Source organism: Lipophrys pholis, assembly GCF_963383615.2.
Source record: "Lipophrys pholis genome assembly, chromosome: 11".
Classification (NCBI taxonomy): Eukaryota; Metazoa; Chordata; class Actinopteri; order Blenniiformes; family Blenniidae; genus Lipophrys; species Lipophrys pholis.
In genome coordinates, this window is record NC_137631.1 from 1,642,596 (window position 1) to 1,669,714 (window position 27,119).

A 27,119-nucleotide genomic window follows, 5' to 3' on the forward strand; every position below is an offset into this window, starting at 1 on the left:
CTAAATGGTTCTGGTGAGTTTCTGTCTGACTGGTTCTGGCTGGTTCTGGTGGGCTTTGTGTGTTAATGAGTCCGAGGTGTCGATCTGACTGATTCTGGATGCTCTGGTTGGTTTCAGTTTGAATGGGTTCTGTGGGTTTCTCACTGAATGGTTCTGAAATTTCCATCTGACTGGTTCTGGCTGGTTCTGTTGAGCTCTTTCTGACTGGTTCTGACTGGTTCTTACTGGTTCTGGTGTTTTGTGTGTCCAGGCCATGAGCTTGGTGTCGGGTTTCGCCCCGCTTATCACTGCCGGGATCTTTGGAGCCACTCTGTCCTCGGCGCTGGCCTGTTTGGTGTCGGCTCCCAAAGTCTTCCAGGTACACAAACACGGCGTGTCCCAGTCAGTCGAGTCGGTTCTGGTCCAACTGGTCTTTTTGTCTTGAAGTGTCTGTGTAAGGACCAGCTCTACCCGCTGATTGGGTTCTTCGGGAAAGGTTACGGGAAGAACCACGAGCCCATCCGAGGCTACCTGCTCACCTACGTCATCGCGGCCTGTTTCATCCTCATCGGTAATCCCGTTTAATCTCATCCACAACGTTTTGTCATTCTGTGTGTCTGTGGTTGTTTTGTGTAACGATTTGTGTGTGTTGATCCTTCCTCACCAGCCGAGCTGAACACCATCGCTCCCATCATCTCCAACTTCTTCCTCTGCTCCTACTGTCTGATCAACTTCAGCTGCTTCCACGCCTCCATCACCAACTCACCAGGTACCCCGACCACTGGTTACCACTGGTTACCACACCGAGTCAATATACCTGGTTCACACGCCTTCTTACCACTGGTTACCACACCTGGTTACCACTGATTAACACACCGAGTCAATATACCTGGTCCACACGCCTTCTTACCACTGGTTACCACACCTGGTCAATATACCTGGTTCACACACCTTCTTACCACTGGTTACCACACCTGGTTACCACTGATTAACACACCTGGTCAATATACCTGGTTCACACGCCTTCTTACCACTGGTTACCACACCTGGTTACCACTGGTTAATACGCCTTGTTTGTTGTTCCCTAAAACAACCTGGTGTGTTTCTGCGGTGTGTGTTGGGACCAGTGAAGGCGTACCAGGGCCTGCCAGGGTCTCTGTTTCTGTCAGGCATCTCCACCTGACAGGTGTGTGTCCTGTCCCTGTGCAGGCTGGCGTCCGTCCTTCAGGTTCTACAATAAGTGGCTGTCTCTGCTGGCGGCGGCGGTCTGCGCCATCATCATGTTCCTGCTCAACTGGTGGGCCGCCCTCATCGCCTTCGGCATCGTGCTGCTGCTGCTGGGCTACACGCTGTATAAGAAGCCAGGTACACACCAAGGACTGGCATTCATCCATTCATCCATTCATCCCTTCATCCATTCATTCATCCTTTCATCCCTTCATCCATTCATTCATCCTTTCATCCCTTCATCCCTTCATCCCCCGCTGTGTAGAGGTGAACTGGGGCTCGTCGGTGCAGGCCAGCTCCTACAGCATGGCTCTGAACCAGTGTGTCCGGCTCAACCACGTGCAGAACCACATCAAGAACTACAGGTCGACCAACTAAACACCTTTACTTTGATAGATCAGTACAGGAAGTAAAACGCTGCTTCTGCTTCACAGCCACAGGGAAGTATTTGTACCTTTTCACTTGACTCAGGCGGATTATTGAGGTAATACACCGGCTTTCCAGATCTCTGAATTCTCTGTGAGAACGGATCAGAGTTACAGTGAAAACATCAAACAGATATCAGAGGATGTAATCAGATTAGTCCTTCATTACTTCTTGTAAAAAAAAGAGACAGAGAGAGAGAGAACGTTTTGGTACATGAACACTGATTAAAGATGGGTTCTGCCTCAAAATGAAGTATATTTGAATTGAATCGTTTTTCTATCAAATCGTTTCAGTGGAGTTGGTCGTTGTGTTTCAGGCCGCAGTGTCTGGTTCTGACTGGGCCTCCCAGAACCCGGCCAGCTCTGGTGGACCTGGTCAGCTGTTTCACCAAGAGACTCAGTCTGATGATGTGTGGGAACGTCGTGACTGTGAGTCCAGATAGAGGAGCAGAACACAAGATACAAGAATACTTCACGTGGGTAGTGATACACATCTTCCTCCTCCTCCTCCTCAGGCCGGTCCCTCTCCCTCGGGGGTGGAGGAGGCGAGCAGCGACAGTCACGTCAGCTGGCTGAACAGGAGGAAGGTGGAGTCTTTCTACGGAGGAGTTCTTGCTGCAGACCTTCGGTCAGGAGTCAACGTGCTGCTGCAGGTCAGAGCTGCTCCTCGTCTGGAACCTCCTCATTCTTATTAGAACTCCGACTCTTATTGTGACGTTCAGTAAACCCAACCGGGGGGTGGCGGGGTCGTCGGGGGGGGGGTCACATCATGGACAGGAAGCAGAGGTGGAAGTGACGTTCCTCTAGGTTCACGTGATGCAGCTTTCCCAGCTGAGGATTAGTAACGAACATAATGTTTCTCAATCCATCTTCTTCTCTCCCTGTCTTGCTGCTGACGTCCACCAGGGGGCAGGTTTGGGGAGAATGAAGCCGAACGTGTTGCTGATGGGTTTCAAGGCCAACTGGTGCCGAGACTCTCCTCAGGCTGCTCAAGACTACATCGAAGTCCTGCAGTGAGTCGACGCTCCTCCTGTCTGCTGACCGCCGGCTTCACCAGCGGTCACTCCAGTGTGTGTGTGTGTGTGTGTGTGTGTGTGTGTGTGTGTGTGTGTGTGTGTGTGTGTGTGTGTGTGTGTGTTTTTCAGTGATGCCTTCGACCTCCAGTTCGGGGTGTGTGTGCTGAGGATGAAGGAGGGATTGGATGTCACTCCTCCATCTCACGGTGAGAGGTCTTGTGGATGAACGAACGAACGAACGAACGAACGAACGAACGAATGAATTAAGCTCCTCATTCATTCACCATTCCCTCTCCTCAGCCTCTCACAGCCTGTCCCTCTGTTTTCAATCCAGTTAATCCAGGTTTTGATGGAGGACCGGAGAGTGTCAGCACCATCTCTGCTCAAACACCCGTCAAGACAAACGTCACCTGTAAGTACACACAAGTACATACAAGTACATACAAGTACACACCTTCAGGAAGGAAGATGAGGAGAAGAGTAGAAAGAGTGTGAAGTCTCTGGAAACCGTCAGCTCACCTCCAACCAGACACCAACCACACCTCCAACCCGACGCCAACCACACCTCCAACCAGACGCCAACCACACCTCCAACCAGACGCCAACCACACCTCCAACCAGACGCCAACCACACCTCCAACCAGACGCCAACCACACCTCCAACCCGACACCAACCACACCTCCAACCAGACGCCAACCACACCTCCAACCAGACGCCAACCACACCTCCAACCCGACACCAACCACACCTCCAACCAGACGCCAACCACACCTCCAACCCGACACCAACCACACCTCCAACCAGACGCCAACCACACCTCCAACCAGACGCCAACCACACCTCCAACCCGACACCAATCACACCTCCAACCAGACGCCAATCACACCTCCAACCAGACGCCAACCACACCTCCAACCCGACACCAACCACACCTCCAACCAGACACCAACCACACCTCCAACCCGACGCCAACCACACCTCCAACCCGACACCAACCACACCTCCAACCAGACGCCAACCACACCTCCAACCAGACGCCAACCACACCTCCAACCAGACGCCAACCACACCTCCAACCAGACGCCAACCACACCTCCAACCAGACACCAACCACACCTCCAACCCGACGCCAACCACACCTCCAACCAGACACCAACCACACCTCCAACCCGACACCAACCGAGCCCAGAACCACCAGTTCGCTCAGACAGAATAACTCTGTTCTCCCTCAGTTCCAGCCTCCATTGAAACGGAACCTCAGCCCACCTCGTTGTTCCAGGAGAAGCAGGGGAAGAAGAACATCGACGTGTACTGGCTGTCTGATGACGGAGGTCTGGAGAAGTCTTCCTCTGGAGATGATCCCTCCTCCTCCTCCTCCTCAGCCTTACTGTGTGTGTGTGTGTGTGTGTGTGTGTGTGTGTGTGTGTGTGTGTGTGTGTGTGTGTGTGTGTGTGTGTGTGTGTGTGTGTGTGTGTGTGTGTGTTGAGCAGGTCTGACCCTGCTGCTGCCCTACCTGCTGACCCGCAGGAGGCGCTGGGCTCGCTGCCGGGTCCGAGTCTTTGTGGGCGGAGACAGGGAGAAGAAGGAGGAGCGGAGGGAGGAGTACGTACTCACTGCATGGACACGCTATTGTTTACTGTGTGATGTGGTTTCATTACAAAAACAAACAACAGCACCAACTAGTGGCCCAGCGTGCGAACTACATCATTTTCACCGTTTCTGTGGAAACGGACGTCGCTTTCAGAACGTTACCACGTAAACACGGAACTTTAATGAAACATTAAAAAATTAAGAACGAGAACGGGCACTTCGCCAACGCCATATTTGTTTGTGTAACCGAGTTAGCATTGCTAGCATGTTAGCCATTAGCTCATATCGATGCTAACTAGCCTGCCAGGTTGCAACATCACTGTGGGAAACACTGAGCAAGGAGCAGATAGTCCACGACCCGAGTTAGTGGTCCCCGCGAGGTCCAGAGCGGCGTTAGCAGTGTGCTGGCAGGCGGCTAACAGAGCAGAGTTAGCAGTGTGCTAGCAGGCGGTGGTTAAATTTTGTAATAATCCAGCACGTTTACCCGACGAGTCTCTGAACGTCTCCTAAAATCTGCGACAAATTCCACAAGTTTGTATTTCCAGAGTTTTTATATCTACTTCCTGTACGTGTTGTGATTAAAGATGCTTGTTTTCTTGTAGTTTTCTGACAAAATGCGAGTCTTTCTGAACTCCATTACACCTGTCAGGTTCATTCTGTTGGTTTTCCAGAGTGTTGGCACTGATCAAGAAGTTTCGTCTCGGTTTCCACGACGTTGAAGTTCTCCCCGACATCTTCCAGGATCCTCAACCTCACAGGTGAGACGGCAGCAGCTGGGGAAGTTATCAGTCGGAGTAACGCTGTAATGAGGACGAGTAGATTAGGATTACGGGACGAAAACAAGACGGACCGTCCAAATTGTTCGTGTTGTCTTTGTGAAGTCTTCAGTTCCGTGAAGTGAAGCAGATCTTCTGTGTCGTCCGATCTCGGACGGATCGCAGCGTCTCAGGATAAACGATAGCGCGTCAATATCTAAAGTCTTCGGTTGGGTTCGGCTGATTGATTTCAAATCAGTTTTTGTTTCCCCACCATCACATGCCGACTGGTTTTCATTCTGGTCGGCGTTGACTGAACGCAGAGTTAAATTCTTTGGCAAAACTAAACATCGATTCCCACAATGGAAGCGTTTGTTGTCCTTGTTTGGTTCAGCGTCCATCAGTTCGAGGACATGGTGAGCTGCTTCAGGCTGGACACAAACCTGAAGCGCGATGCCCAACCAGAGGCTCCAAGACACGTGGAGCCCTGGATGATCACAGACCAGGACTTTCAGAAGAACTGGACCAAGGTCTGAAGTCACACATCAAAAACGATCTGCTGTCCGCCGCCCGGAAAGTGATGATTCCTCTGTGGTTCTCAGTCTCTCCGTCAGATCCGTCTGAACGAGGTCCTGCAGGATCACTCCAGAGACGCCGCTCTGATTATCATGTAAGTCAAACACATGTTCGGGCAGGCAGATGGACGCCTCTCCGTCTCACTGACCGTGTCTCCTGACAGCACCATGCCGGTCGGCAGGAGGGGGACGTGTCCCAGCGCGCTCTACCTGGCGTGGCTCGACTTTTTGTCGCGTGACCTGAGACCTCCGGTCCTGATGGTTCGAGGAAATCAGGAAAACGTCCTCACCTTCTACTGCCAATAGAACGTCCTCATCTTCTATTGATGATAGAAAGTCCTCACCTTCTACTGATGATAGAACGTCCTCATCTTCTATTGATGATAGAAAGTCCTCACCTTCTACTGCCAATAGAACGTCCTCACCTTCTACTGCCAATAAAACGTCCTCACCTTCTGTCTTCTACTGCTAATAGAACGTACTCACCTTCTACTGCCAATAGAACGTTCTCACCTTCTGTCTTCTACTGCCAATAGAACGTCCTTACCTTCTACTGCCAATAGAACGTTCTCACCTTCTGTCTTCTACTGCCAATAGAACGTCCTCACCTTCTGTCTTCTACTGCCAATAGAACGTCCTTACCTTCTACTGCCAATAGAACGTTCTCACCTTCTGTCTTCTACTGCCAATAGAACGTCCTCACCTTCTGTCTTCTACTGCCAATAGAACGTCCTTACCTTCTACTGCCAATAGAACGTCCTCACGTTCTGTCTTCTACTACTAGTAGAATGTCCTCATCTTCTACTGATGATAGAACGTCCTCATCTTCTATTGATGATAGAACGTCCTCACCTTCTACTGCTAGTAGTACGTCCTCACCTTCTACTGCCAATAGTACATTCTCACCTTCTGTCTTCTACTGCCAATAAAACGTCCTCACCTTCTGTCTTCTACTGCCGGTAGAACGTCCTCACCTTCTACTGCAAATAGAACGTCCTCACCTTCTACTGCTGATAGAACGTCCTCATCTTCTACTGCTTGTAGAACATCCTCACCTTCTACTGCCAATAGAACGTTCTCACCTTCTGTCTTCTACTGCCAATAGAACATTCTCACCTACTGCCTTCTACTGCCGGTAGAACGTTCTCACCTTCTGTCTTCTACTGCCAATAGAACATTCTCACCTACTGCCTTCTACTGCCGGTAGAACGTTCTCACCTTCTGTCTTCTACTGCCAATAGAACGTTCTCACCTTCTGTCTTCTACTGCCAATAAAACGTCCTCACCTTCTGTCTTCTACTGCCAATAGAACATTCTCACCTACTGCCTTCTACTGCCGGTAGAACGTTCTCACCTTCTGTCTTCTACTGCCAATAGAACGTCCTCACCTTCTACTGCCAATAGAACGTCCTCACCTTCTACTGCCAATAGAACGTTCTCACCTTCTGTCTTCTACTGCCGGTAGAACGTCCTCACCTTCTACTGCCGGTAGAACGTCTGAAGAAAACAGACTGAACTACATGGTTGTTTCCAACATTGTTATATTGAGGTTTTGGTTGTTGGTCACTTCCTTTTGGGCAAGTTGAGAAAAACATCTGACTTTTAGGTCAATTCGTACCTTCAGACATCAATGTAGTAACTAGGAGACACAACTAGTAGACATACGTACTGGTAAGTTACGCTAGCAGTGATGGAGGCAGGGTGGAAGTAAAGAGGAAAGAACGTCGGTTGGAAAGGAAACTTTGTTCATAAACATATGGACTCCAGAAATTCCACAAACACAGTAATCATCCTGATTCGTATCACTACAATGTCATCAATTTACAATTATTACAATATCAAATGACAAACAAATCCCACTCCCCCTCTGCTGCTGTCATAATTCCTTTGGACACTAGAGGGCATCATAAAGTCACCGACTGGTCCAGATACACTTTTTGCTTGCTGACTCCATTCGTGTGTGTCTGGTAAAAAAAAATCATAAAATCGAAAGGCTTGAGGTTGGAACCATTTCGTCCTGATTAACTTCTTAATCAAGGTCATTCTTCACTTTGGACGTCAGTCTTACAAACTAATATCCAAGTAAATGGAAAAAATCAAGGAAAATATCATAAAACTGACCTGACGACTGAACTTAATCATCTGTTTCAATGTTTCTAAGATCTGATTTAAATCTGAAGCTACTCTTGATTGTAAATGTTGTTCATGATTTAAGTATATTCGTTTAATTAACATTCAAAAGGAAGATTACTTTGTTCAAGGTATTTTTCTTGTAGCCCGATCAGATCCTCACTTTAAGGTCCAGATCTGCTTCATTTCAGCCTGGTGGATGTTTTTCTTTTAACTCCTGCTATCGTGATGTTTTGCATAAGAATTTAAAATATGAGGGAAATATCAAAGTAAAAATAATGGAAATATCTGTAATTATTCTTCAAATATAAATTTACATGATTGAAAGTGAAATCCGCAGTTTTGTTATGATTTATTAAAGAAAATATGAATAAACGGCTGTCTGTTCTTTTTCTATCTTAAAGGTTAAAGAAAGAGAAAGTGTGTGTGTTTGTTCACCTGCGCTCCTTTACCTGATATGACGTCACAACACTGACCCGATGCCACCAAAGCAGCTGAGCAGACAGGAGCGCTCACTCTGCTCACAGTTACAGCCTCAGCAAAAGGAAGTGGATTAGAAGTAAAACAAGGTGCGGGTGGAAACATGAGGCAGACGAAATGAGTGATGCAGGAAAAAAATCAGATTATGATAATTAATAAAACTGAAAAGATCTGCATGTGAACAGATGCATGTCCAGAATCTTCTAAAAAACACAAGATGTTAAATGACAACAAAACTTAAAACGTCAAAACGAACAACAGCTTAAACGTTTATGTGGTTTTATTGTTTTTGTTTATTTTCAATATTTTTTAAACTCCAACTTTGTTATGGCGAATTCTATTAATTTCTGTATTCTAAAACAATTCCAGTTCTTCTGAAAAGTATTAATGTTTCTTCATTTTAAAACATCATTCATACCTTTTCTAAGAATCAAAAATAAAAACACATATCAATATTTGATTTCCAACATCACAAACAAATTTGACCCTTAGATGTTTTTCAGATTGTAGAATTATTTTGGGGTTTTTAACATTGTGACGTTAAAAAATGTGATGTGGGAGTTTGTAAAGATGCAATCTGACATCAATTGTGACATAAATCTATTTAGTTATTTATTTAGTTGTTTGTTTGTTTGTTTGTTTAGTTGAACAAATCGATAAAGAAAACCGAGCAGAGTGAGACTTCCTCCGAAATACTAACCATCTTTTGGTGAGAGTGCTCACTGCGCATGCTCAACGGGCAGCTAGTCCACGAGCCTCCACGTCTGAGCACGAGCCCCCCGGCAGCCAATCACGAGCGGCCACCGTGTGTTTGGAAACAACATTCCTGCAGTGAGGACCCGGATGTCCACACTCGGCTCGCAGACTGATCGGACTGATCGATAACTCCATATCCCTGCAGCTTTGCTCCGCTGTTCTCCTCCATCGTCACTGAGTGTGTGAAGAGGATCATTTCCGGCTCCGACCGCCGACTTTCCTCCCTAAAGGCAGAAAAACCGGATATGGCGGCGGACGACCGTCAGAACCGGACCTTCGGTCTGATCATTAGAACTCCGAACCGGGACCAGGAAGACTGGACTGTGGACCGGGTCCCCCCGGACTGGACGGTCCTCGACCTGAAGAGGCATCTGTCCGCCGTCTACCCCTCCAGACCGGTGTGTGTGTGTGTGTGTGTGTGTGTGTGTGTGTGTGTGTGTGTGTGTGTGTGTGTGTGTGTGTGTGTGTGTGTGTGTGTGTGTGTGTGTGTGTGTGTGTGTGTGTGTGTGTGTGCGTGCGCGTGTGCGCGTGCGCGTGTGCGTAACCCGATCAAACTGCTGTCATGTATCTGATCAGAGATCAATAATCACATCGATTGATTTCCAGACTTCAGTTTGAGGTTGAAGTTTATTGTTAAAAGTGTTAGAAGGTCGTCACCTGCAGACACGAGACTGTTCCCAGGAGGGTTAATGATCTCTGGTGTGTGTGTGTGTGTGTGTGTGTGTGTGTGTGTGTGTGTGTGTGTGTGTGTGTGTGTGTGTGTGTGTGTGTGTGTGTGTGTGTGTGTGTGTGTGTGTGTGTGTGTGTGTGTGTGTGTGTGTGTGTGTGTGTGTGTGTGTGTGTGTGTGTGTGTGTGTGTGTGTGTGTGTGCGTGTCCAGGCGGAGAGCGAGCAGCGGCTGATCTTCTCTGGTAAACTGCTTCCTGACCTTCTGCACATCAGAGAGCTCTTCTCTCAGGTAGGAGACGGTTCTGATCCCTCCTTCTGGTCGAAGCTCAATAAAAGTTTCTCCTCGTCCGTCGCGGATCAATTCTCACTTCGTGACTGATTCCACGTCGAATCCGTTCAGCTCAGGAAACTTTTATCCCACAAGAGGAAACTCCTTCGTACTTTACCTTTACATTCGTGCATGAATCCAGTCGAAGTGCAACCGAGGGAACTTTGTGAAGTATGAAGCAGAATGAAACAATAAGACAAGAAATGAAACGCTTCATTTACCACCGTCACATTTTTTCAGTTTATTTGAACCCCACCCCCCTCTCTCCCCCGTCCCCCCCCCCCCCCCTCCCCCGTCCCCCCCCAGACGGACTCGGTTCTCTACCTTCACCTGGTCTGTCCACTCGGGAATCCAGGAGGACGTCCAGGACAGAAAGTGAGTTTTCTTGTGACTCGACACAAACGTCACTCCGGGACCCCGTCAATTTTATTCTTGTTTTTTTTTTTTTTTTTTTTTAGTTCCCCGACACAAAAATCACATCACGGCGTGCAGAAAGTTCAGGAATACGTTGCTCCGACTTTAGTTAACGATCCAGCGAACAATAAATCGCAGCAAAAAAATAAATAAAAGCCCATACAAGAGCGGCGCCTCACGGAGGAGATCGGCTTCTGTTGCCATGGAGACGCTGAGATCAAAGGATGTCTGTGATCTTCCTGCGTGTCCATGGCGACAGGCGATTTGATCTCCGTGGCGCCCGGCAGCCTTCAGCATTCACACCTTCTGGTTTTCTTTACTTCCATAAACTCGTCTGGTTTCCGTCACACGGGAAGTTCATTGACCAAGTTTCGTTTTATATTTGCATGTTTCACTTTTCTACTGTTGGAGTCTCCGTTTAAAGTTTCAGTAAAGAAATACTGAATTAATTGACATATTAAAGAGCTTTTAATAAAAGTTATTTAATATATGTAAATTAGTTCTTTATGATTCACACAATCCTGCTTTAATATCCGTCATTATTTAGACTTTTTACCTCGTTTTTTGGTTGAATTTGCACCTTTTTTTTATAAATTTTTTGCTCAATCTTAACGACGGGAGCTTAAAGGTGAAACCAAACTCTGGCCAAGCAGAAGTGTCGAGCCGCTCGACGAAGAGGAGCAGCTTCGTCTCGCCGTGCTTCACTAAACACAGCAGATGTTCAGGAAGCTGCGGCGGGGTTTTTCTTTCTACTTCAGCCTTTTTCGCTCTCCTGCAGGTCGGAGACGCAGAGCAGCCTGGTTCCTCCGGTCCACCTTCGCCCAGCGTGGCGTCCGACACGCCTGAGCTGAGGCAGAGGAGGAGCCCGTCTTCGTCTTCGTCGGCAGCTCAGCGTCCCGCCGCAGGGTGAGCCCCAGAGGGGAGAATCCTCTGGAATTTCGTAGATTCAGGTTATGAAAGTTAAACAATAGTTTGATGGAACGGCGTTGCCGTGGTGACGGGGCTTTCGGGAGCTCCGCCTCCTTCGTGGGCGGCGGAGACGCTGCTCCTGGCGCTACGCTCTGCTGCCGTAGTAACTCGTTGTTCTGCTCGTGGCGAAAACCCCCCAAAAAAAATGCTCCGACTCCGTCGGCACAGAAACGGGCCAAAGCAGAACCTCAGAGTGGAACCCGGGTGGAAACGCAACTTTTTGAAAACCCTGGTCCTGCTCCTGTACCTCTGAACAAGACACACTGAAGTACAAATATAGATGATAACAGTTTGGTGTGTAAAGCAGTACCGACCGATTGCTGTCGGTACTACGGTAGTACCGAGTCGCATCAAATCAAACGGCGTCGTGTTTCACTACCTCGGCGCAGCCTGGTGTCTGACGGCGTAGAAGAGGAGCTGATTTCTCCGAGCCGGACTTGAACGCGGCATCGCAGCAGAGATTAAACAATGACCGAACTTTTATAGCGTTTAAAAGAAAATATCAAGAGCTGATTGTGGAGCAAGGGATTGTGGGTAATGGTGTTGCTCTGTTTATTGGTGGAGGGGAAACGATGTGGAGAAATACTCACTGCTTTTGTTATTTGAGTGTAGGATAGAAAAACATTGACGTAGATTTAAAAAAAAAAAAAAACATATATATATATATATATATATATATATATATATAAATAAATATATCTTTCGCGTGAGAAGTAGGATTAAAAAGTTGTACTTCTTCCCCCTTTTCGAACACGTAACGCTCATATCGTCAATTTGGAGCGTGTCAAGTAATCTCTGGATTACTCATTCGGATGAGTTTCTCTTTTTTCTTTGTTGCACATGTTTAAACAGAAATAGAATAAAATAAATAAATTTCTAAACTCATCACACAAAGTTTCCAGAAGGTTGTTTTCATGTATTTGAGTTTACATATTGAGAAATAAATATGTTAAATTGACAACTTTTGAGATTTTATCATTCAACAAATTAACATTTGTCACCACATGAACACACAAAGTACCGATAACGGTACCGACACCGGTGTCGGTATCGGTGTCGGTTGAAGTGTGGAAGGTTCCAAACCCCAGGTGAAGGAACCCTCATGTGACTGTGGTTGTTGTTGTTCCCTGCAGGTATGAGGCGCCGCCGATGACCCCGCCCTCCTTCCCCGCCCACTCGCTGTACAGCCGCCAGCAGCTGCTGTGGCTGCAGCAGGCCTACGCCCGGCAGTTCTACCTGCAGTAGTACGTCTCTGTTCTGTTCTGACCATTCACCCTCTCACCTCGTCTCGTCACACGTTCTGATTTGGCTCCTCCTTTCTCTTCCCGCAGCCATGCGGCGTTGGCGGCGGCAGGCTCCGCCTCCTTGACACCCGCCGCCGCCACGCAGTACCCACCCGTCCCCCCCCACCCGGTCCAGGTGCCCGCCCCATTAGTCAATCAGAACCCCATCGACAACCTGCCGGCCAACCAGAACGCGGCGCCAGACGGCGCCTTCGTCAACCCCGGAGCGGCCAATCAGAACCTGCGCATGAACGCGCAGGGCGGGCCGGTGATGGAGGACGAGGAGGAGGCGGAGCGGGACTGGCTGGACTGGATGTACTCGGCGGTGAGGCTCGGCGTCCTGCTCGCCATCGTCTACTTCAACTCCAACCTGAGCCGCTTCCTGCTGGTGATGAGCACGCTGCTCCTCATGTACCTGTGAGTAGTGGGCGGGGCCACAGTAACCTTCACCTTTCAGCTGTCAAGCTTTCTTGGCTGTGGTTCAGCATGGACGTGATGGAAGTGACTCCAATCTCAACACGGGGGGGGGTGGGGGGTGGGGGGGGTCAGACGTTCCACCGGTGTTACAGATTACTTTAGGACACGAGTGTGTGGGAATGAGATGCAGTTTCCATGGTAACCGGGGGGTGTGGAGGGAGTTGTGGAGCGGCGAGGTCGGAGGTGAAGATGAACACTTGAATGAAGTCAGATGAAAAAGAAAGGGATCCCGAAGCGAGCCCTGAGGGACGCCGCAGGGCGGCCGCTGGTTCTTCCAGTTCGTTCAGTCTGCGGGACGATCGCAGCTCTCGGGACCAGAACTCGTCTGACGGGACCAGAACTTGTCTGACGGGACCAGAACAAACAGACGCAGCTCAAACCTTCGAGTCCTGACCTTTGACCTCGGCTGCTTTTTCTCCCATCGGACGTTTTGTTATCAGACCTTCACTGCACCTGTCCAGCTCTCACACACACACACACACACACACACACACACACACACACACACACACACACACACACACACACACACACACACACACACACACACACACACACACACCTGTAGCGCCCCCATGTGGTTCACACGGGAGTGTTTGTCTTTCCCTCTCAGACACACCGCCGGCTGGTTTCCCTTCAGAAGAGTTCAGGTCCAAGAGCCAGACCAGGTCCACCAGAACCAGAACCAGCAGAACCAGGTAAACCCACCTCACTCTCACTTTAAACATTCGTTTCTCTCTTTTTCTATCTCTCTCCCTCCCAAACTTTCCTCCTGCTTTTTCTCTCTCTCTCTCTCCTTATTATCCTCTATCACTTCCTGTCATTTTGCCAGTTCCTTTTCAGTCTCTCTTTCTGTCCTTAATGTCCTTTTCTGTGTTTCATTTATATTTTCCTCTTTTTCTGTCTCTCCTGCCTTAATGATCTGGATCAGATGTAATCTGATTACATTTGGTTAAATAGAGGTCTCTGGTTGATTCTGGGCCGTCAGATATTCACACAAACTTTATTTTCAGGACGAACTGCAGGCGGACAGGTTGGGTGGTCCAGAGGGTCCTGGTGGTCCAGATGGGCCAGGTGGTCCAGGTGGTCCAGAGGGGCCAGGTGGTCCCATGACGGCAGTGCTGGTTCCTCCTCATCAGGTGTCCCTCATGTGGACGGCGTGGGTCTTCTTCAAAACCTTCTTCTCCTCGCTGATTCCTGAGGTTCCTCAGGGCGTGGCCAACTGACCTCCTGGTCCAGACTCTGGATTATTAATGTGTGGGAGGGGGAGGGGAGGGGGAGGAGGCGGGACTTCCTGCAGCTCCTCCTCCTCCAGGAAGCACCAGCAGCATAGGGACCGCCGAGGACTGAAAGTTTAAAAAGCTTCGCCGCAGCTCCTGACCGTCGTTCTGCTTCAGTCCAGGACTGAAATTAAATTAATCTTCATATGATTTAAACTTCACTGCTCACTGATGTTTGGCTCTTCAACGGAGGAAATGAGACTTTTTCTAATGTGGGAATGACAAAAAAAAAAACAACAACCCGGATGTTCAGACGTGTAACTGAGGGTTTGTTTGTTTCCATTTAATGTTAGTCCGTTCACAAAATCAGAATCTAAAGCTTGAAGTCTTTTCACTTTTACACTTCAAATCTCAGGATTTTCTATTTCATCAAAGTTCAAACAAAAGTGGATTTCTGAATTTTGGGAGGTTTTAACTTTTTATTTCAGCTGTCGTGCTCATAATCCACCAGCAGGTGGCAGCAGAGTTTATGAAAACCTGAACTTAAAGGGTCATATTATGTAGAATTCCCTTCCTAAAGGTTCTCCAGCAGTACTAGTCGTCCCCGTACCTGGACTGACGTCCCAGAAGTGAAGACAGTCTGTCCTCTCTGTCCCTGGCTTGTTTCAGGTTTTAAAAAGTGTGTTGCTCCAACCAGCCAATCAGAAATCAAACCCTATATAGTGTCATCGGGGGTTTAGCCAATCCTAATCGAGGTAGGCCCTCCCTTTGACTCCTCCCACAGTTAGGCAGCTCTGCTCTGGCACATGGCACCACGAGAGGAAGTACTTCCTCCTCTTCCCAAGGTGGGCATGTGTGGGCGGAGCCAGTCCAGCTCACACAGACACAGCAGATTCTGAATGCAGCTCCTATGATCCAATATTCAAATGAGGAAAATCAAGGAGGAGCTAGACCCTTAGAATACTGAAGGTTTCTGGACCGACCGGACCAGGAGGAGGAGGAGAACAGGAGGAGGAGAACAGCTGGATTATATGACTCATTTAAAACATTTTTTATTTTACTTTTGCATCAATTAAAACGACTTCTTCTGTTAAAATATTCATTAATGGGCTTTAGGTAGGCTTTATCCAGCACTTTATACTTCCTGTGAGCGTCTTCACAGAAGATCGTGTACGATAGGAAATTAAAGTTTTATTGTCTCTCTGAGAACTGAAATACTGTGTGTGTGTGTGTGTGTGTGTGTGTCGGGGAGGATTTTTATTCATGGATTCAATAAATATGCTTTAACTTAAAAATGTGTGTCTCTGTGTGTGTGTGGGGGCGGTTATGCCAAAGGTTCAGTCAGTTTATTGATCATTTGAAGGTCTCTGCAGGACACACGCTGATACAGTGACCTCTGGTGAACACACACACACACACACACACACACACCTTCACTCCCGGTGAGTGTGAATTGTGTAACTCATCCAACCAGCATTTACAAAATAAAACACCGGCTCTGGTCTGACGGATTCATGTCACTAAGAATTGATAACTAATTACTGTAAAGACGAAACACATAGTTCAGATTAAAATGAGAATGTAGATTATAGAGCATCTTCCTCCTCTAACATCAGATTATAAATCCTCTTCCTCCTCTAACATCAGATTATAGAGCTGCTTCCTCCCAACATCCAGACTATAGAGCATCTTCCGACTATAGCAGCTTCTCCCTCTTATCCGTTCCCGGGTGGTGGGGGTGTCAGTCTGAGCACCGTCACCCAGATTACACTGCACCATTAAGGACCTTCCTGCAGGTGGTGAGCCCTCGGGAATAACATCCAGATTATATTGCATCTTGCTTCTCTAACATCCAGATTATAGAGCACCGTCCTCCTCTAACGTCCAGATTATAGAGCATCTTCCTCCGGTCCAGACGGTCTTTACACTCATTGGACACTGAAGAACAGCTCTGGTTCTGTTTATTGTGTCTTTATGGTTCTCACCCTTGTCTACTTCCACCAGTAGCTCGGTCAACTCTCTCACCCTGCCTGCTACAGCCCCCCCCCCCCCCCCTCTCCCCCCCTCTTTCTCTGCAGCTTCAGCTCCGGGATCTGGTTTCACTCTGTGTTTGGTGAATCAGGTCTTGTTCCTGGAAACGGTGGGAACCTTGTCGGCTAGAGACACTTCGGACACTTCTGGTCTATTCGGATCTGCCGTGTCCATATCCTGGATTGAACCAGACTGGATTACGTCCACTGGAGACAAAGGATGTGCTCCGTTCTGTTTGTCATGTACCTCCCACGTTCCTGACAAACCTGCACTTTGACCTGTTTACCTTCAGGGGATCAACCAGGGGAGTGTTTGTCCTCTTCAGCCGTGATTCAGTCGCTCTGCGATTGGATGGAGGACGAGGTGTCTTGTTAGAAAGCTGCCTGGCTGTACGTTGTTAGGTTCTGCAGGGTTTCTCGGTACGTTGTTAGGTTCTGCAGGGTTTCTCGGTACGTTGTTAGGTTCTGCAGGGTTTCTAGGTACGTTGTTAGGTTCTGCAGGGTTTCCCGGGAGAAAGCTGCCAGTCGTCCCTGACTGTTGGTCCGTAGGTTCTTCAGAACAGGCGCTACCTTTGGGAAGGACAGAAGGACTCCTGCACGATGCCCGGCGGTGTTTTCCTGCTGCTGCTGTCGGCGTTCGGGGCGTCCAGCGGCTGCCTGCAGGACCCGTCTGCTGCCTACAGGTTCACCGGAGCCGTGTGCCGCCTCACCTACCCCGCCGCCGTAGTCTGTGAGCGCCATTTGGTTTTGTCGTCACAATTCAGCTGGATTCAGAGGTCATTCCGTGACCTTTGCGCCTCCCGACCTTCATGTTCTCACTGTTTCCTGTCACTGCAGTGAACGAGAAAACCACCAAGGTGATTGAGGCGGCCTTTCAACACGCCCGATACCCGAGCATGAAGGGAGAGAAGTCCATTCTGTTTATAGGAAGAGTCTCGTACGGACTGGACAAGTGAGTCTGCCACACCCTGACGCTCCTCCGTCAGTCATCACTTCCTGTAACGGCCCTCGTTGATCCGTCCAGCTTGGAGATAAGCAACCTGACCATCGGCCAGAGCGCCTTCCAGCTGCTTCCGGGGAAAGGCATCGCCATGGAGATCAGCAACGTGTCGGCGCTGTTCCGCGGGACGCTGCAGTACGGATACGGCAGCTGGCTGTGAGTCTCTAGCGCCGCCACATGTTCCTCTGTGAGTTTCTATTGGCTGGATAGTCAAAGGTGGCGTCCAATCAGTGAGCAGAACCAGGGAGAAGTGATGTTTTAATCTGCAGTCAGTTAATATCAGGTACAACTTCTTTTCAATTTATAAATATAATCTGGATGTTAGGAGAGGAAGATGCTCTATAATCTGATGTTGGGTGAGGACGATGCTCTATATTCTGGATGTTAGCTGAGGACGATGCTCTATAATCTGGATGTTAGAGGAGGAATATGCTCTATAATCTGGATGTTAGATGAGGAAGATGCTCTATGGTCTGGATGTTGGATGAGGAAGATGTTCTATAATCTGATGTTAGATGAAGAGGATGGTCTATAATTTGGATTTAGATGAGTAAGATTCTCTATAATCTGGTGTTGGGTGAAGAAGATGCTCTATAATCTGGATGTTAGATGAGGAAGATACACTATAATCTGGATGTCAACTGAGGAAGATGCTCTATAATCTGGATGTTAGATTAGGAAGATACTCTATAATCTGGATGTTAGATGGCGAAGATGCTCTATCATATGGATTTAGATGAGGGAGATGCTCTATAATCTGATTGTTGGATGAAGAAGATGCCCTATAATCTGGATGTTAATTGAGGAAGATGCCCTATAATCTGATGTTAGATAAAGGAGATGCTCTATAATATGGATGTTAGAGAAGGAAGATGCTCTATAATCTGGATGTTAGAGGGGGAAGATGCTCTATAATCTGGATTACCTGAAGTTGCACCAGTCAGTGTGTATGAAGGTCAGTGGAAGAGGTGAAGGTTGTAGCTTCATCTCTGATTAATCCAGAGTTTTCTTCTCCTCCTGCAGCAGTCATGAGTTTATACGATCAGGACGTCTTCTCCGCGTCCTGATCGTATATTTAATTCAACATTTTGTATTTTCTTGTGTGTTTTTTCCTTCCAGCGTTAACATGGCTCACTCAGTGGACTTTGAGATCGAGTCTCAGATCGACCTTGGAATCAACCCGAGACTGTGTAAGAACCAGTTCCAGTAAGACCTGATACTTTAGTCTGGAATAATCCCATATTTGTTTTTAACGACACATTTAAGAGTGCAACCTTTTCTCAGCGCTATGGACGTGTGGTGTTTATCAATCTCACCTCCAGGTGGGAACGTCCCGGTTCCAGTCCAACTTCCGCTTCGTAGAATTGAACAGGGTTCTTCTCAGTGTGAGGAAAGAATACTAACGCCTGTACACGGTGCATAGCGTACTTCTCATACAAATAGGAAATTTACATTTAAAAGTAGATTGTCACTCGGGTAGCTAGTTTGCTAGCAGGTGGCTCGCAGGGGGCTAATGGAGTGGAGTTAGCAGTGTGCTAGCTGGTGGCTAATGGAGCGGAGTTAGCAGTGTGCAAGCTGGTGGCTAATGGAGCGGAGTTAGCAGTATTCTAGCTGGTGGCTAATGGAGCGGAGTTAGCAGTATGCCAGCTGGTGGCTAATGGAGCGGAGTTAGCAGTATGCCAGCTGGTGGCTAATGGAGCGGAGTTAGCAGTGTGCTAGCTGGTGGCTAATGGAGTGGAGTTAGCAGTGTGCTAGCTGGTGGCTAATGGAGTGGCGTTAGCAGTGTGCTAGCTGGTGGCTAATGGAGCGGAGTTAGCAGTATGCTAGCTGGTGGCTAATGGAGTGGAGTTAGACAGACGACAATAACAGACAACAGAAAATCTCTGAGTTCTTCTGCAGGTCTGCTCTCGACCCTACAAAGTGTCTAATGGTTCTTCTTCGTGCACTATGGCCTGATGTCGTGGTTCCATGACCCTGTGGCCTCCGTCCGTCCGTCCCTCTGTCCGTCCCACCGTCAGACTGCGGTGGAGGGAAGGTGGCAGCAGACACTTCAGACTGTTACCTGAACTTCCACAAGCTGCGTCTGCAGCTGCAGGGAGACAAAGAGTAAGTTCCGGTACGTCCGGCGCCGTCACATGACTGCGGCGTGTCGGCAGGCTGACCTGTGTTTGTTCTGGTGTTGGTTCAGACCCAACTGGCTGAAGAAGCTCTTCACGGACTTCATCACCTTCACCGTCAAGCTGGTCATCAAGGGACAGGTGAGGGGAGGAGACTCTCATGTCTTCGTCTCGGGATGAATGTTTTCCTCAAAGCAGCTCACCTGGATTCTAACGTGTCTGTTCTCAGATTTGTAATGAGATCAACAAGGTGGCGAACATCCTGGCCGACTTCATCCAGGATACTGCAGGTGCTGAGGGAAATACTTCAAATCTGAAAGGACGAGAGCTACACTCGGTAGAGCGCAGACCTTCACTAACGCCACATTTGTTTGTGGAACTGAGTTAGCATCACAAGCATGATAGCCATTAGCTCGTATCGATGCTAACTAGCCTGTCGGGTAGCTACATCAATGAAGCACTGAGCAGGGAGCGTCTCCATGGAAATAATAAAATGTGCGTACATCAGTGTCAAATAGTGACAACAGGAAGCGACCATGACAGCTGATGGAAGGAGTGGTGGATCAAATAACCTTGTGATCTATTGGTTTCCATGGTGACACATGTGGCGTTGGTGAAGGTCTGCGTTCCATCGAGTGTAGTTCTAGTTGCATAAGAACCTTCTTTGTGTGTGTGTGTGTGTAGAGCACTTCCTCACTGACGGAGACATCGGTGTGGACATCGGTGTGACTGCAGCTCCTGTGATCACTGAGAACTACTTGGAGTCGTACCACAAGGTGAACCAGTTCCATACGGATCATCTCCAGTTAATCCAACGTTAACCTCCATGTTCTTTTTTTTTTTATCTTCTCTCACTCGTCCAGGGCCTGACAAAGTACAACAACACATTGGCTGTGATCAGCGATTCGGTTTTCCATCCCAGTCAGCTGACTGACAACAGGATGTTGTACTTCTGGATCTCAGGTCAGTCACACCTCTGTTCACACAAACCACAGGATCCACCGACAGAACAGTCTGATCCAGCGCATCAGTGTCGGTCCACTGTCTGAACTCTGGACTCTGGACTCTGGACTCCAACCAAATAAACTCTTTTCCCACTACGGTGGAAAGTTTATTTAGCTTTGAACAGCCCACAAGGTGTAAATACTGATCTTTTAATAAACGGCTGAGGCTCCGTTCACACAGCAATGATTTCAAGTGAAAACTCTTTCATCACAGTTTAGGGTTCATTAACACGACAACAAACTGCTACTAGTCCTGGTCACCACGTTGGTAGTAACCAGTAGTTCTGCACATGCTCAGTCGAGCCAATCAGAGCAAAGCTTCCTCCGTGGTGTCATGACTCCCCGTCAGTATTCTCCTGGAATTGGGACTTTTATTTTGACAGTCACCGTAATAACAATACAACTTGGGGGTCTGGCCACTAGAATGTCCTTGTTCTCCTGTTGTTAATGTTTAGAGCTCCTTGTTCTCTGCTGCACGAGTGTGTGTGTGTGTGTGTGTGTGTGTGTGTGTGTGTGTGTGTGTGTGTGTGTGTGTGTGTGTGTGTGTGTGTGTGTGTGTGTGTGTGTGTGTGTGTGTGTGTGTGTGTGTGTGTGTGTGTGTGTGCGTGTGTGTGTGTGTGTGTGTGGCCCAACATGGTAAATATATGTTTTCAGTGTTTCTGCCATTGTTTTCGAAATGTGAAACTTTGCTGAAACTAAAACATAAAAACGCTGCGTTTTCACTAGACATGAGTTGGACTGCGTGTTTTCGTTAAAGCAGAGCAGGTCGTGATGTTTTGTGTGTTTGTGAATGAAACCTCAGATCAGGTGTTCAACCCTATGGTCTCCGCTGCTCACCACGACGGACGCTTCCAACTCAACATCTCTGGAGAAGACCTGGTGGTGAGTTTCTGACTCTCAGCTCGGCCTGCGAAGCAGTGAGGGAATCCTGATCTATATCTATATGTCTATACGTTTGTTGACTCGTAGCTGAAATAGTCGGATCTTCTTTCAGGCACTTTTGAGGACGAACTTCTCCACTGTGATTCCTGATTTCATCAGCGAGGTGAGAATAGAAGCCTCCTCCACGGCGTTGTCGGACTGTTTGGCATTCAGACTGTTTGGCGTTCAGACTGTTTGGCGTTCAGACTGTTTGGCATTCAGACTGTTTGGCATTCAGACTGTTTGGCGTTCAGACTGTTTGGCATTCAGACTGTTTGGCATTCAGACTGTTTGGCGTTGTCACGTGTGTCCAGTGTCTGACAGAAGGGGCGTCTCCAGAGCTGCGAGTGTGGAGCTCGGCTGTCCCCTTCCTCAACATCTCCACCTGGGGCACCACCGTCTGGACGCAGGCGTCCGGGTGGATCCGCTGTGGGAGTGGAGACGAGCCAGTGCTCTCCTTTCAGACGGTACCTTTCATCTGGGTTTTCAGTGATCTGGTCAAATATGAGAAGTACTTCGAATTGAACCGAGAGCCAGGAGGAAGTGAGTTATCTCTGAGAGCGTCATGCTACCGAAAGACTCCACGAACTGCGCGATTCCCGACCGTCGGGGTTGTGAAAGCGTTCACACTGCTCACGACTAGGGACGTCCCGATCACACTTTTTTGCCCTTGATACCGATCCGATTTTTCAGAAATGAGTATCGGCCGATACCGATACTTTACCGATCCGATACTCACATTGCTTTTGCAAAGATACTCAATAGTCTATTTCTGGAGCGACTAAGATGTCTGAAGCTAAAAGCACTATTGGCAGAAGCTTTGTTTACCTAGAAATTATTGTAAAACTCACTTATTGAATCAAAATACTTCTCTTTCTCTTTAGTTGTTGTTGTAAACTGAGGGTACATCCACACAACGAAAAAACTATCTTTGTCCTCCCTGGCCTTCCCCCAACAAACCGTCCACACCTCACTATGAACACGGCTCTACACGAGGCTTCAGGGCATGTAGTACACATGCCAGGCCTTTAGGGGCGCTGTGACTCACCAAACACAATAAAAAGCAGAAGAAGACAGACCACATAGAAATTTAGAAGTAGAATCCTACACATAAACACATAAACCACGATATATAACTCTAGTTTTATAGGTCTATGGCCCCGCTCCGCCTGCTTCTAGCTTCTGCAGCTCCACCCGAGCTTCTAGTCCCTGATTGTTCTGGTTATTAGGTGACGTAGCGGACCGCATTTTTTTTTTTTAGATCGGCGGGGTGATCGGCTGGATTTGCCGATCCCCGATCACTCACAAATCACTAATATCGGCCCCGATCCGATATCTACCGATCGGATCGGGACATCCCTACTCACGACTTTACGAGACAATTTAAAATAATCATTTTTGTCGACTTTACGGGCTGAAGCTGTGCTGACTCGTTGTTGCTCACGCAATCGTCCACACAAGACTGAAACGGTATAAGCGCCAGCCATCCAGTCAGGAAAAATACAGGTACTAACCAAGGACAGAAAGTTTTCTTATTATTGGAGACAAATTCCAACAAGTCGATGAGCAGTTCTTCTTTGGGTTCCCACATCGTTCTAATCGCCACTGAAGCCCGTGTTCATAGATCATCTGTTTCTGATGTGCAGGATGTGATCGTGGACATCAAGGCGTCCTACGCCAACAAGAAGCTCTCCCTTCATGGCAGTTCTGAACAGTAAGACGGCGCCTGTTGATCTTTGATGGACTTTGTTCCAAGAAATGATCTTCCTACGATTAAATCCACCTTCTCTGTCCAGGATCAACATTTTTCAGGCTGAGCTTCCTTCACAGCGTCTCTCAGTAAGTCCAACTCCCGGAGCCCTTTTACTTTGTTTTAACGAAATTGTGATGCATAGTTTATATTTCTCATGTCATTTTGTTCTATTCTTTTTTTATGATTAATCGGTCTGTGATAGCTTATTTTGGGATCTATATATACAGTTGTGAAATATTATTTTGTGCAATAGATTTGTATAGGTAGATCTTGTATTTATCTATTTATTATGAATCTATTATATAAAATGTTTACATTTTTAAATGTTTAAATTTTTTAATTAAATTAAATTAAATTAAATTTAATTTAATTTAATTTAATTTAATTGAAATTTAAAAAAATGTAAATGTTAAATTGATCATTTTAACTGTACACTATAATGTCACAATTTCATATTATTTATTTATTTATTTATTTATTTATTTATTTATTTATTTATTTATTTATTTATTCATTCATTCATTCATTCATTCATTCATTCATTTATTCATTTTCATGGGGACCACAATGGAAATAAGTCTTATTTTTGACTTTTTCGCTGTCATTCCTCAGGGTTTGTTTTACATGTCATCAAAATGATTAATATATTTGTATGTTTTATTTTGTATGCACATGTAGAAAATCCAAATAAGTTCATTCACTCACCAGCAGAATCTCCAGACGCTCGATGATGTGATTCCCCGTTCCTTTGGTTTATTTTTTGTTTGTTTGTTTTTTAGCTGTACGAGAAAGCTCATTTTGACTTCTTGACTGAAGCGGTGCAGAAAATCGGCATTCCCAGAGTCCTGGCTGGTAGGAGACACAAGCACGAGGCTGAAACCTCCAAATTTGAATGTGTAAAGTTTTGTGTTTGAACAAAATTAGCCCTTTACCAAATTGTACCCCGCCCATTTGCTGGGGCTGCACAAGAGCTTTTTAATGTATCGTTAAGGAGATACCAACACGACTATATACTTACAGCAAAAAACAACATCATGGAAGTTGAAAATGTTAAAATGGCTATTTTTACAATACACGTTCAATATATACTATACACAAGTTTTATATATCCAGTTTATACATGCACATCAAGGTGTTAGGAGGCTTCCTAAAGGAGTTAAGGAAAGGTGTTAGGAGGCTTCCTAAAGGAGTTAAGGAAAGGCGATCACGTTGTTTTGACAATCAAACCGCACTTCCACTAGGTGGCGTAATAATAATCCAATGGTGGTGAAGATTAGTGACATCTGCTGTGGTGAAAAAACTCCAAATGTGATAAAAAGTAGTATAAAGGTGGTTCCTCTCACGTTCCTCTGAGGTTCTAACCTCTGATATAAAGTCAAATATCTGAAGGTTTGAATGTAAATGAAAGGAAAAGAGGAACTAAAGGGAAACGGCTGGCAGGTGAATAAAGAACCAATCAGAGTGAGAACAGGCTGCACTATAACTGGACTTTACTGTGTTGGTTCTACAACATCCAGAACATTCCTAGTTGGGATCTGGGTTCTAGATTATTTCAAGTTGTTCAAGGGTCCTTTTAAATGTAGTCACCGCAAGGAATTGTGGGGCATGATCTGGTCTCCTTTGGTAAAGGAAGCATCAGTGGTTGGTAGGCTAAAGGAGGTTCTACAGGAAGCATCAGTGGTTGGTAGGCTAAAGGAGGTTCTACAGGAAGCATCAGTGGTTGGTAGGCTAAAGGAGGTTCTTAAGGAAGCATTGAGCTTCCTTTCCTTAGCTTAGTGAGAATTCCAACGCTCCTTATCATGGCCGCCACTTAAACACTTATGGGGGTAAGGAGAAGTGGGTAAGAAAGGAGATAGGAGGGACTATTAGGAGCTAGGAGGGACTAGTAGGAGATAGAAGGGACTATTGGGACGCACCCCAAGATGCTAGAGGGTCCAGACCATTCAAACTATGGTCTTGATGTGTCGATCAATTCTATTTCTACCAACTATCTGATTAATTCTAGTTCTTGGACATCGTGTCCCGCTCACTTCCCGCTCACTCCCGTCGAGTTTCACCGTCTGTTCTCTGGATTAATGTGAAATCTTTGTGTTTCAGTTCTTGAAGTGGAGTTGACCAGATTGCTGGATAAACAAGGAACAAACCTCTTTGACATTTCAAACCCTGAAGTTCTTTTCCGGGATGTGAGTGATTTCTCTCTCTCTCTCTCTCTCTCTCTCTCTCTCTCTCTCTCTCTCTCTCTCTCTCGCTCTCTCTCTCTCGCTCTTTAGCCTGTTAGCCTGTTAGCTTGTTAGCACGATGGGAGCGTGTGGTCTCTCCGTCAGCGTTCGGACCTCTGAAGCTTTGGATTCTCTCTCTCTCAGGGCTTTGTGGTGATTCAGATGGATTTCGGTTTCCCTCATCACCTCCTGGTCGAGTTCCTGAAGAAAACGCTTCAGTAGCCGACGAGCTGCAGAAATATGAAGCCGCTCGACGACCCGCGGCGAGGAAATGTTGCGCGGTCACAGCCCGTTGGTGGAACGGTGAAACTGATAACGGCGGATCTTTGAAAAGGAGGAGAAACTTAACTGACGCCTCGTTCACACCACAACGTTTTCAAGTTGAAAGCGCTAAGCGTCGGTAGCTTTCTTAGCGTCGGTAGCTTTCTTAGCGTCGGTTGCTTTCTTAGCGTCGGTAGCTTTCTTAGCGTCGGTAGCTTTCTTAGCGTCGGCAGCTTTCTTAGTGTCGGTAGCTTTCTTAGAGTCGGTAGCTTTCTTAGCGTCGGTAGCTTTCTCAGTGTTGGTAGCTTTCTTAGCGTCGGTAGCTTTCTTAGCGTCGGTAGCGTTGGTAGCTTTCTTAGAGTCGGTAGCTTTCTTAGCGTCGGTAGCTTTCTTAGAGTCGGTAGCTTTCTTAGCGTCGGTAGCTTTCTTAGCGTCGGTAGCTTTCTTAGAGTCGGTAGCTTTCTTAGAGTCAGTAGCTTTCTTAGTGTCGGTAGCGTTGGTAGCTTTCTTAGAGTCGGTAGCTTTCTTAGCGTCGGTAGCTTTCTTAGAGTCGGTAGCTTTCTTAGCGTCGGTAGCTTTCTTAGAGTCGGTAGCTTTCTTAGAGTCGGTAGCTTTCTTAGCGTCGGTAGCTTTCTTAGCGTCGGTAGCTTTCTTAGCGTCGGTAGCTTTCTTAGAGTCGGTAGCTTTCTTAGAGTCGGTAGCTTTCTTAGAGTCGGTAGCTTTCTTAGAGTCAGTAGCTTTCTTAGCGTCGGTAGCTTTCTTAGAGTCGGTAGCTTTCTTAGAGTCGGTAGCTTTCTTAGAGTCAGTAGCTTTCTTAGTGTCGGTAGCGTTGGTAGCTTTCTTAGCGTTGGTAGCTTTCTTAGTGTCTGTAGCTTTCTTAGCGTTGGTAGCTTTCTTAGTGTTGGTAGCGTTGGTAGCTGTCTTAGCGTCGGTAATGTTGGTAGTGTTGGTAGCGTCGGTAGCGTTGGTAGCGTTGGTGTCCGTTCACACGACAACGGTGCTCAGAGTCACTGAAAACACAACTTTTTGAAAACGCTCCACTTGAACCGTTGTGGTGTGAACGAGCCTTCACTGTTTTACTCCCTTCGTCTCAGACACATTTTTCATTCTCCATGTAAATGTAAAAAAACCCAACCCTACTCAACTGTTATGCCGTCTCTGTTAAATATTATTCATCCGTCGTTTGAATTTCATGAGAACTAAAAGTAGATTTTGTCTTGGAACTGAGGAGCAGCATCTTTTTCTCCTCCGATACAATCAATACTCACGATCAATGGCTCGTCTTTTCACGCAGGTTTGTAGTTTTCTTCTTTTCACGCAGGATCTGGGCTGATTCTCCTTCATTCAGTGGATATGAGCCGTGCATTAGTATTCATAATGCACTGGATCAAGTTAGAGTCACATCAAACTTAGAATACCTTCATATCTGTTCACATTTCAAACCAGTTTATTAATTTTAATCTTATTTTCATCGTTTTGATGTTGATGATTTATTTTCCTCATAAAACTTAAATTTACCTC

At 47.0% G+C, this 27,119-nt stretch overlaps 3 protein-coding genes across 3 annotated transcripts in view; all 3 read left to right on the plus strand.

The window, feature by feature from the left end:
* The window catches only part of slc12a3 (solute carrier family 12 member 3), a gene marked incomplete at both ends in the record, with an annotated part of 13,983 nt that extends 8,109 nt beyond the window's left edge, over positions 1-5,874 (plus strand). The window contains 16 exons of the mRNA XM_080474758.1: positions 251-358; positions 427-550; positions 647-748; positions 1,189-1,344; positions 1,472-1,571; positions 1,949-2,060; positions 2,147-2,284; positions 2,538-2,644; positions 2,777-2,853; positions 2,982-3,059; positions 3,881-3,979; positions 4,139-4,250; positions 4,910-4,996; positions 5,388-5,523; positions 5,596-5,663; positions 5,733-5,874. Coding sequence (XP_080330884.1) covers positions 251-358; positions 427-550; positions 647-748; positions 1,189-1,344; positions 1,472-1,571; positions 1,949-2,060; positions 2,147-2,284; positions 2,538-2,644; positions 2,777-2,853; positions 2,982-3,059; positions 3,881-3,979; positions 4,139-4,250; positions 4,910-4,996; positions 5,388-5,523; positions 5,596-5,663; positions 5,733-5,874 — 1,746 coding nt within the window. The remainder of the gene's footprint in view (positions 1-250; positions 359-426; positions 551-646; positions 749-1,188; positions 1,345-1,471; positions 1,572-1,948; positions 2,061-2,146; positions 2,285-2,537; positions 2,645-2,776; positions 2,854-2,981; positions 3,060-3,880; positions 3,980-4,138; positions 4,251-4,909; positions 4,997-5,387; positions 5,524-5,595; positions 5,664-5,732) is intronic.
* Positions 5,875-8,906: 3,032 nt separating this feature from the next.
* herpud1 (homocysteine-inducible, endoplasmic reticulum stress-inducible, ubiquitin-like domain member 1) lies at positions 8,907-15,583 on the plus strand. Its single transcript, XM_080474553.1, has 8 exons — positions 8,907-9,332; positions 9,814-9,891; positions 10,237-10,305; positions 11,123-11,250; positions 12,447-12,557; positions 12,645-13,013; positions 13,687-13,771; positions 14,087-15,583. The coding sequence occupies exons 1-8, from the start codon at positions 9,180-9,182 to the stop codon at positions 14,297-14,299; spliced, it is 1,206 nt and encodes a 401-aa protein (XP_080330679.1). The 5' UTR covers positions 8,907-9,179; the 3' UTR covers positions 14,300-15,583.
* Positions 15,584-16,627: 1,044 nt separating this feature from the next.
* On the plus strand, positions 16,628-27,119 carry cetp (cholesteryl ester transfer protein, plasma). Its single transcript, XM_080474552.1, has 17 exons — positions 16,628-17,053; positions 17,161-17,275; positions 17,348-17,479; positions 18,443-18,513; positions 19,342-19,429; positions 19,512-19,581; positions 19,670-19,730; positions 20,125-20,216; positions 20,304-20,403; positions 21,247-21,326; positions 21,439-21,489; positions 21,680-21,832; positions 23,012-23,079; positions 23,162-23,204; positions 23,898-23,970; positions 25,216-25,301; positions 25,482-27,119. Exons 1-17 carry the CDS (start codon positions 16,924-16,926, stop codon positions 25,557-25,559), a joined length of 1,491 nt encoding a protein of 496 aa, XP_080330678.1. The 5' UTR covers positions 16,628-16,923; the 3' UTR covers positions 25,560-27,119.

Coding starts and splice junctions, on each gene's coding strand:
- herpud1 (XM_080474553.1), top strand. CDS start 9,180: ATGGCGGCGGACGACCGTCAGAACCGGACCTTCGGTCTGATCATTAGA. Junction 13,014..13,686: donor ACGCTGCTCCTCATGTACCT/GTGAGTAGTGGG, acceptor TTTCCCTCTCAG/ACACACCGCCGGCTGGTTTC. Junction 13,772..14,086: donor ACCAGAACCAGCAGAACCAG/GTAAACCCACCT, acceptor CTTTATTTTCAG/GACGAACTGCAGGCGGACAG.
- cetp (XM_080474552.1), top strand. CDS start 16,924: ATGCCCGGCGGTGTTTTCCTGCTGCTGCTGTCGGCGTTCGGGGCGTCC. Junction 20,217..20,303: donor ACTTGGAGTCGTACCACAAG/GTGAACCAGTTC, acceptor TCACTCGTCCAG/GGCCTGACAAAGTACAACAA. Junction 23,205..23,897: donor TTCCTTCACAGCGTCTCTCA/GTAAGTCCAACT, acceptor TTTGTTTTTTAG/CTGTACGAGAAAGCTCATTT.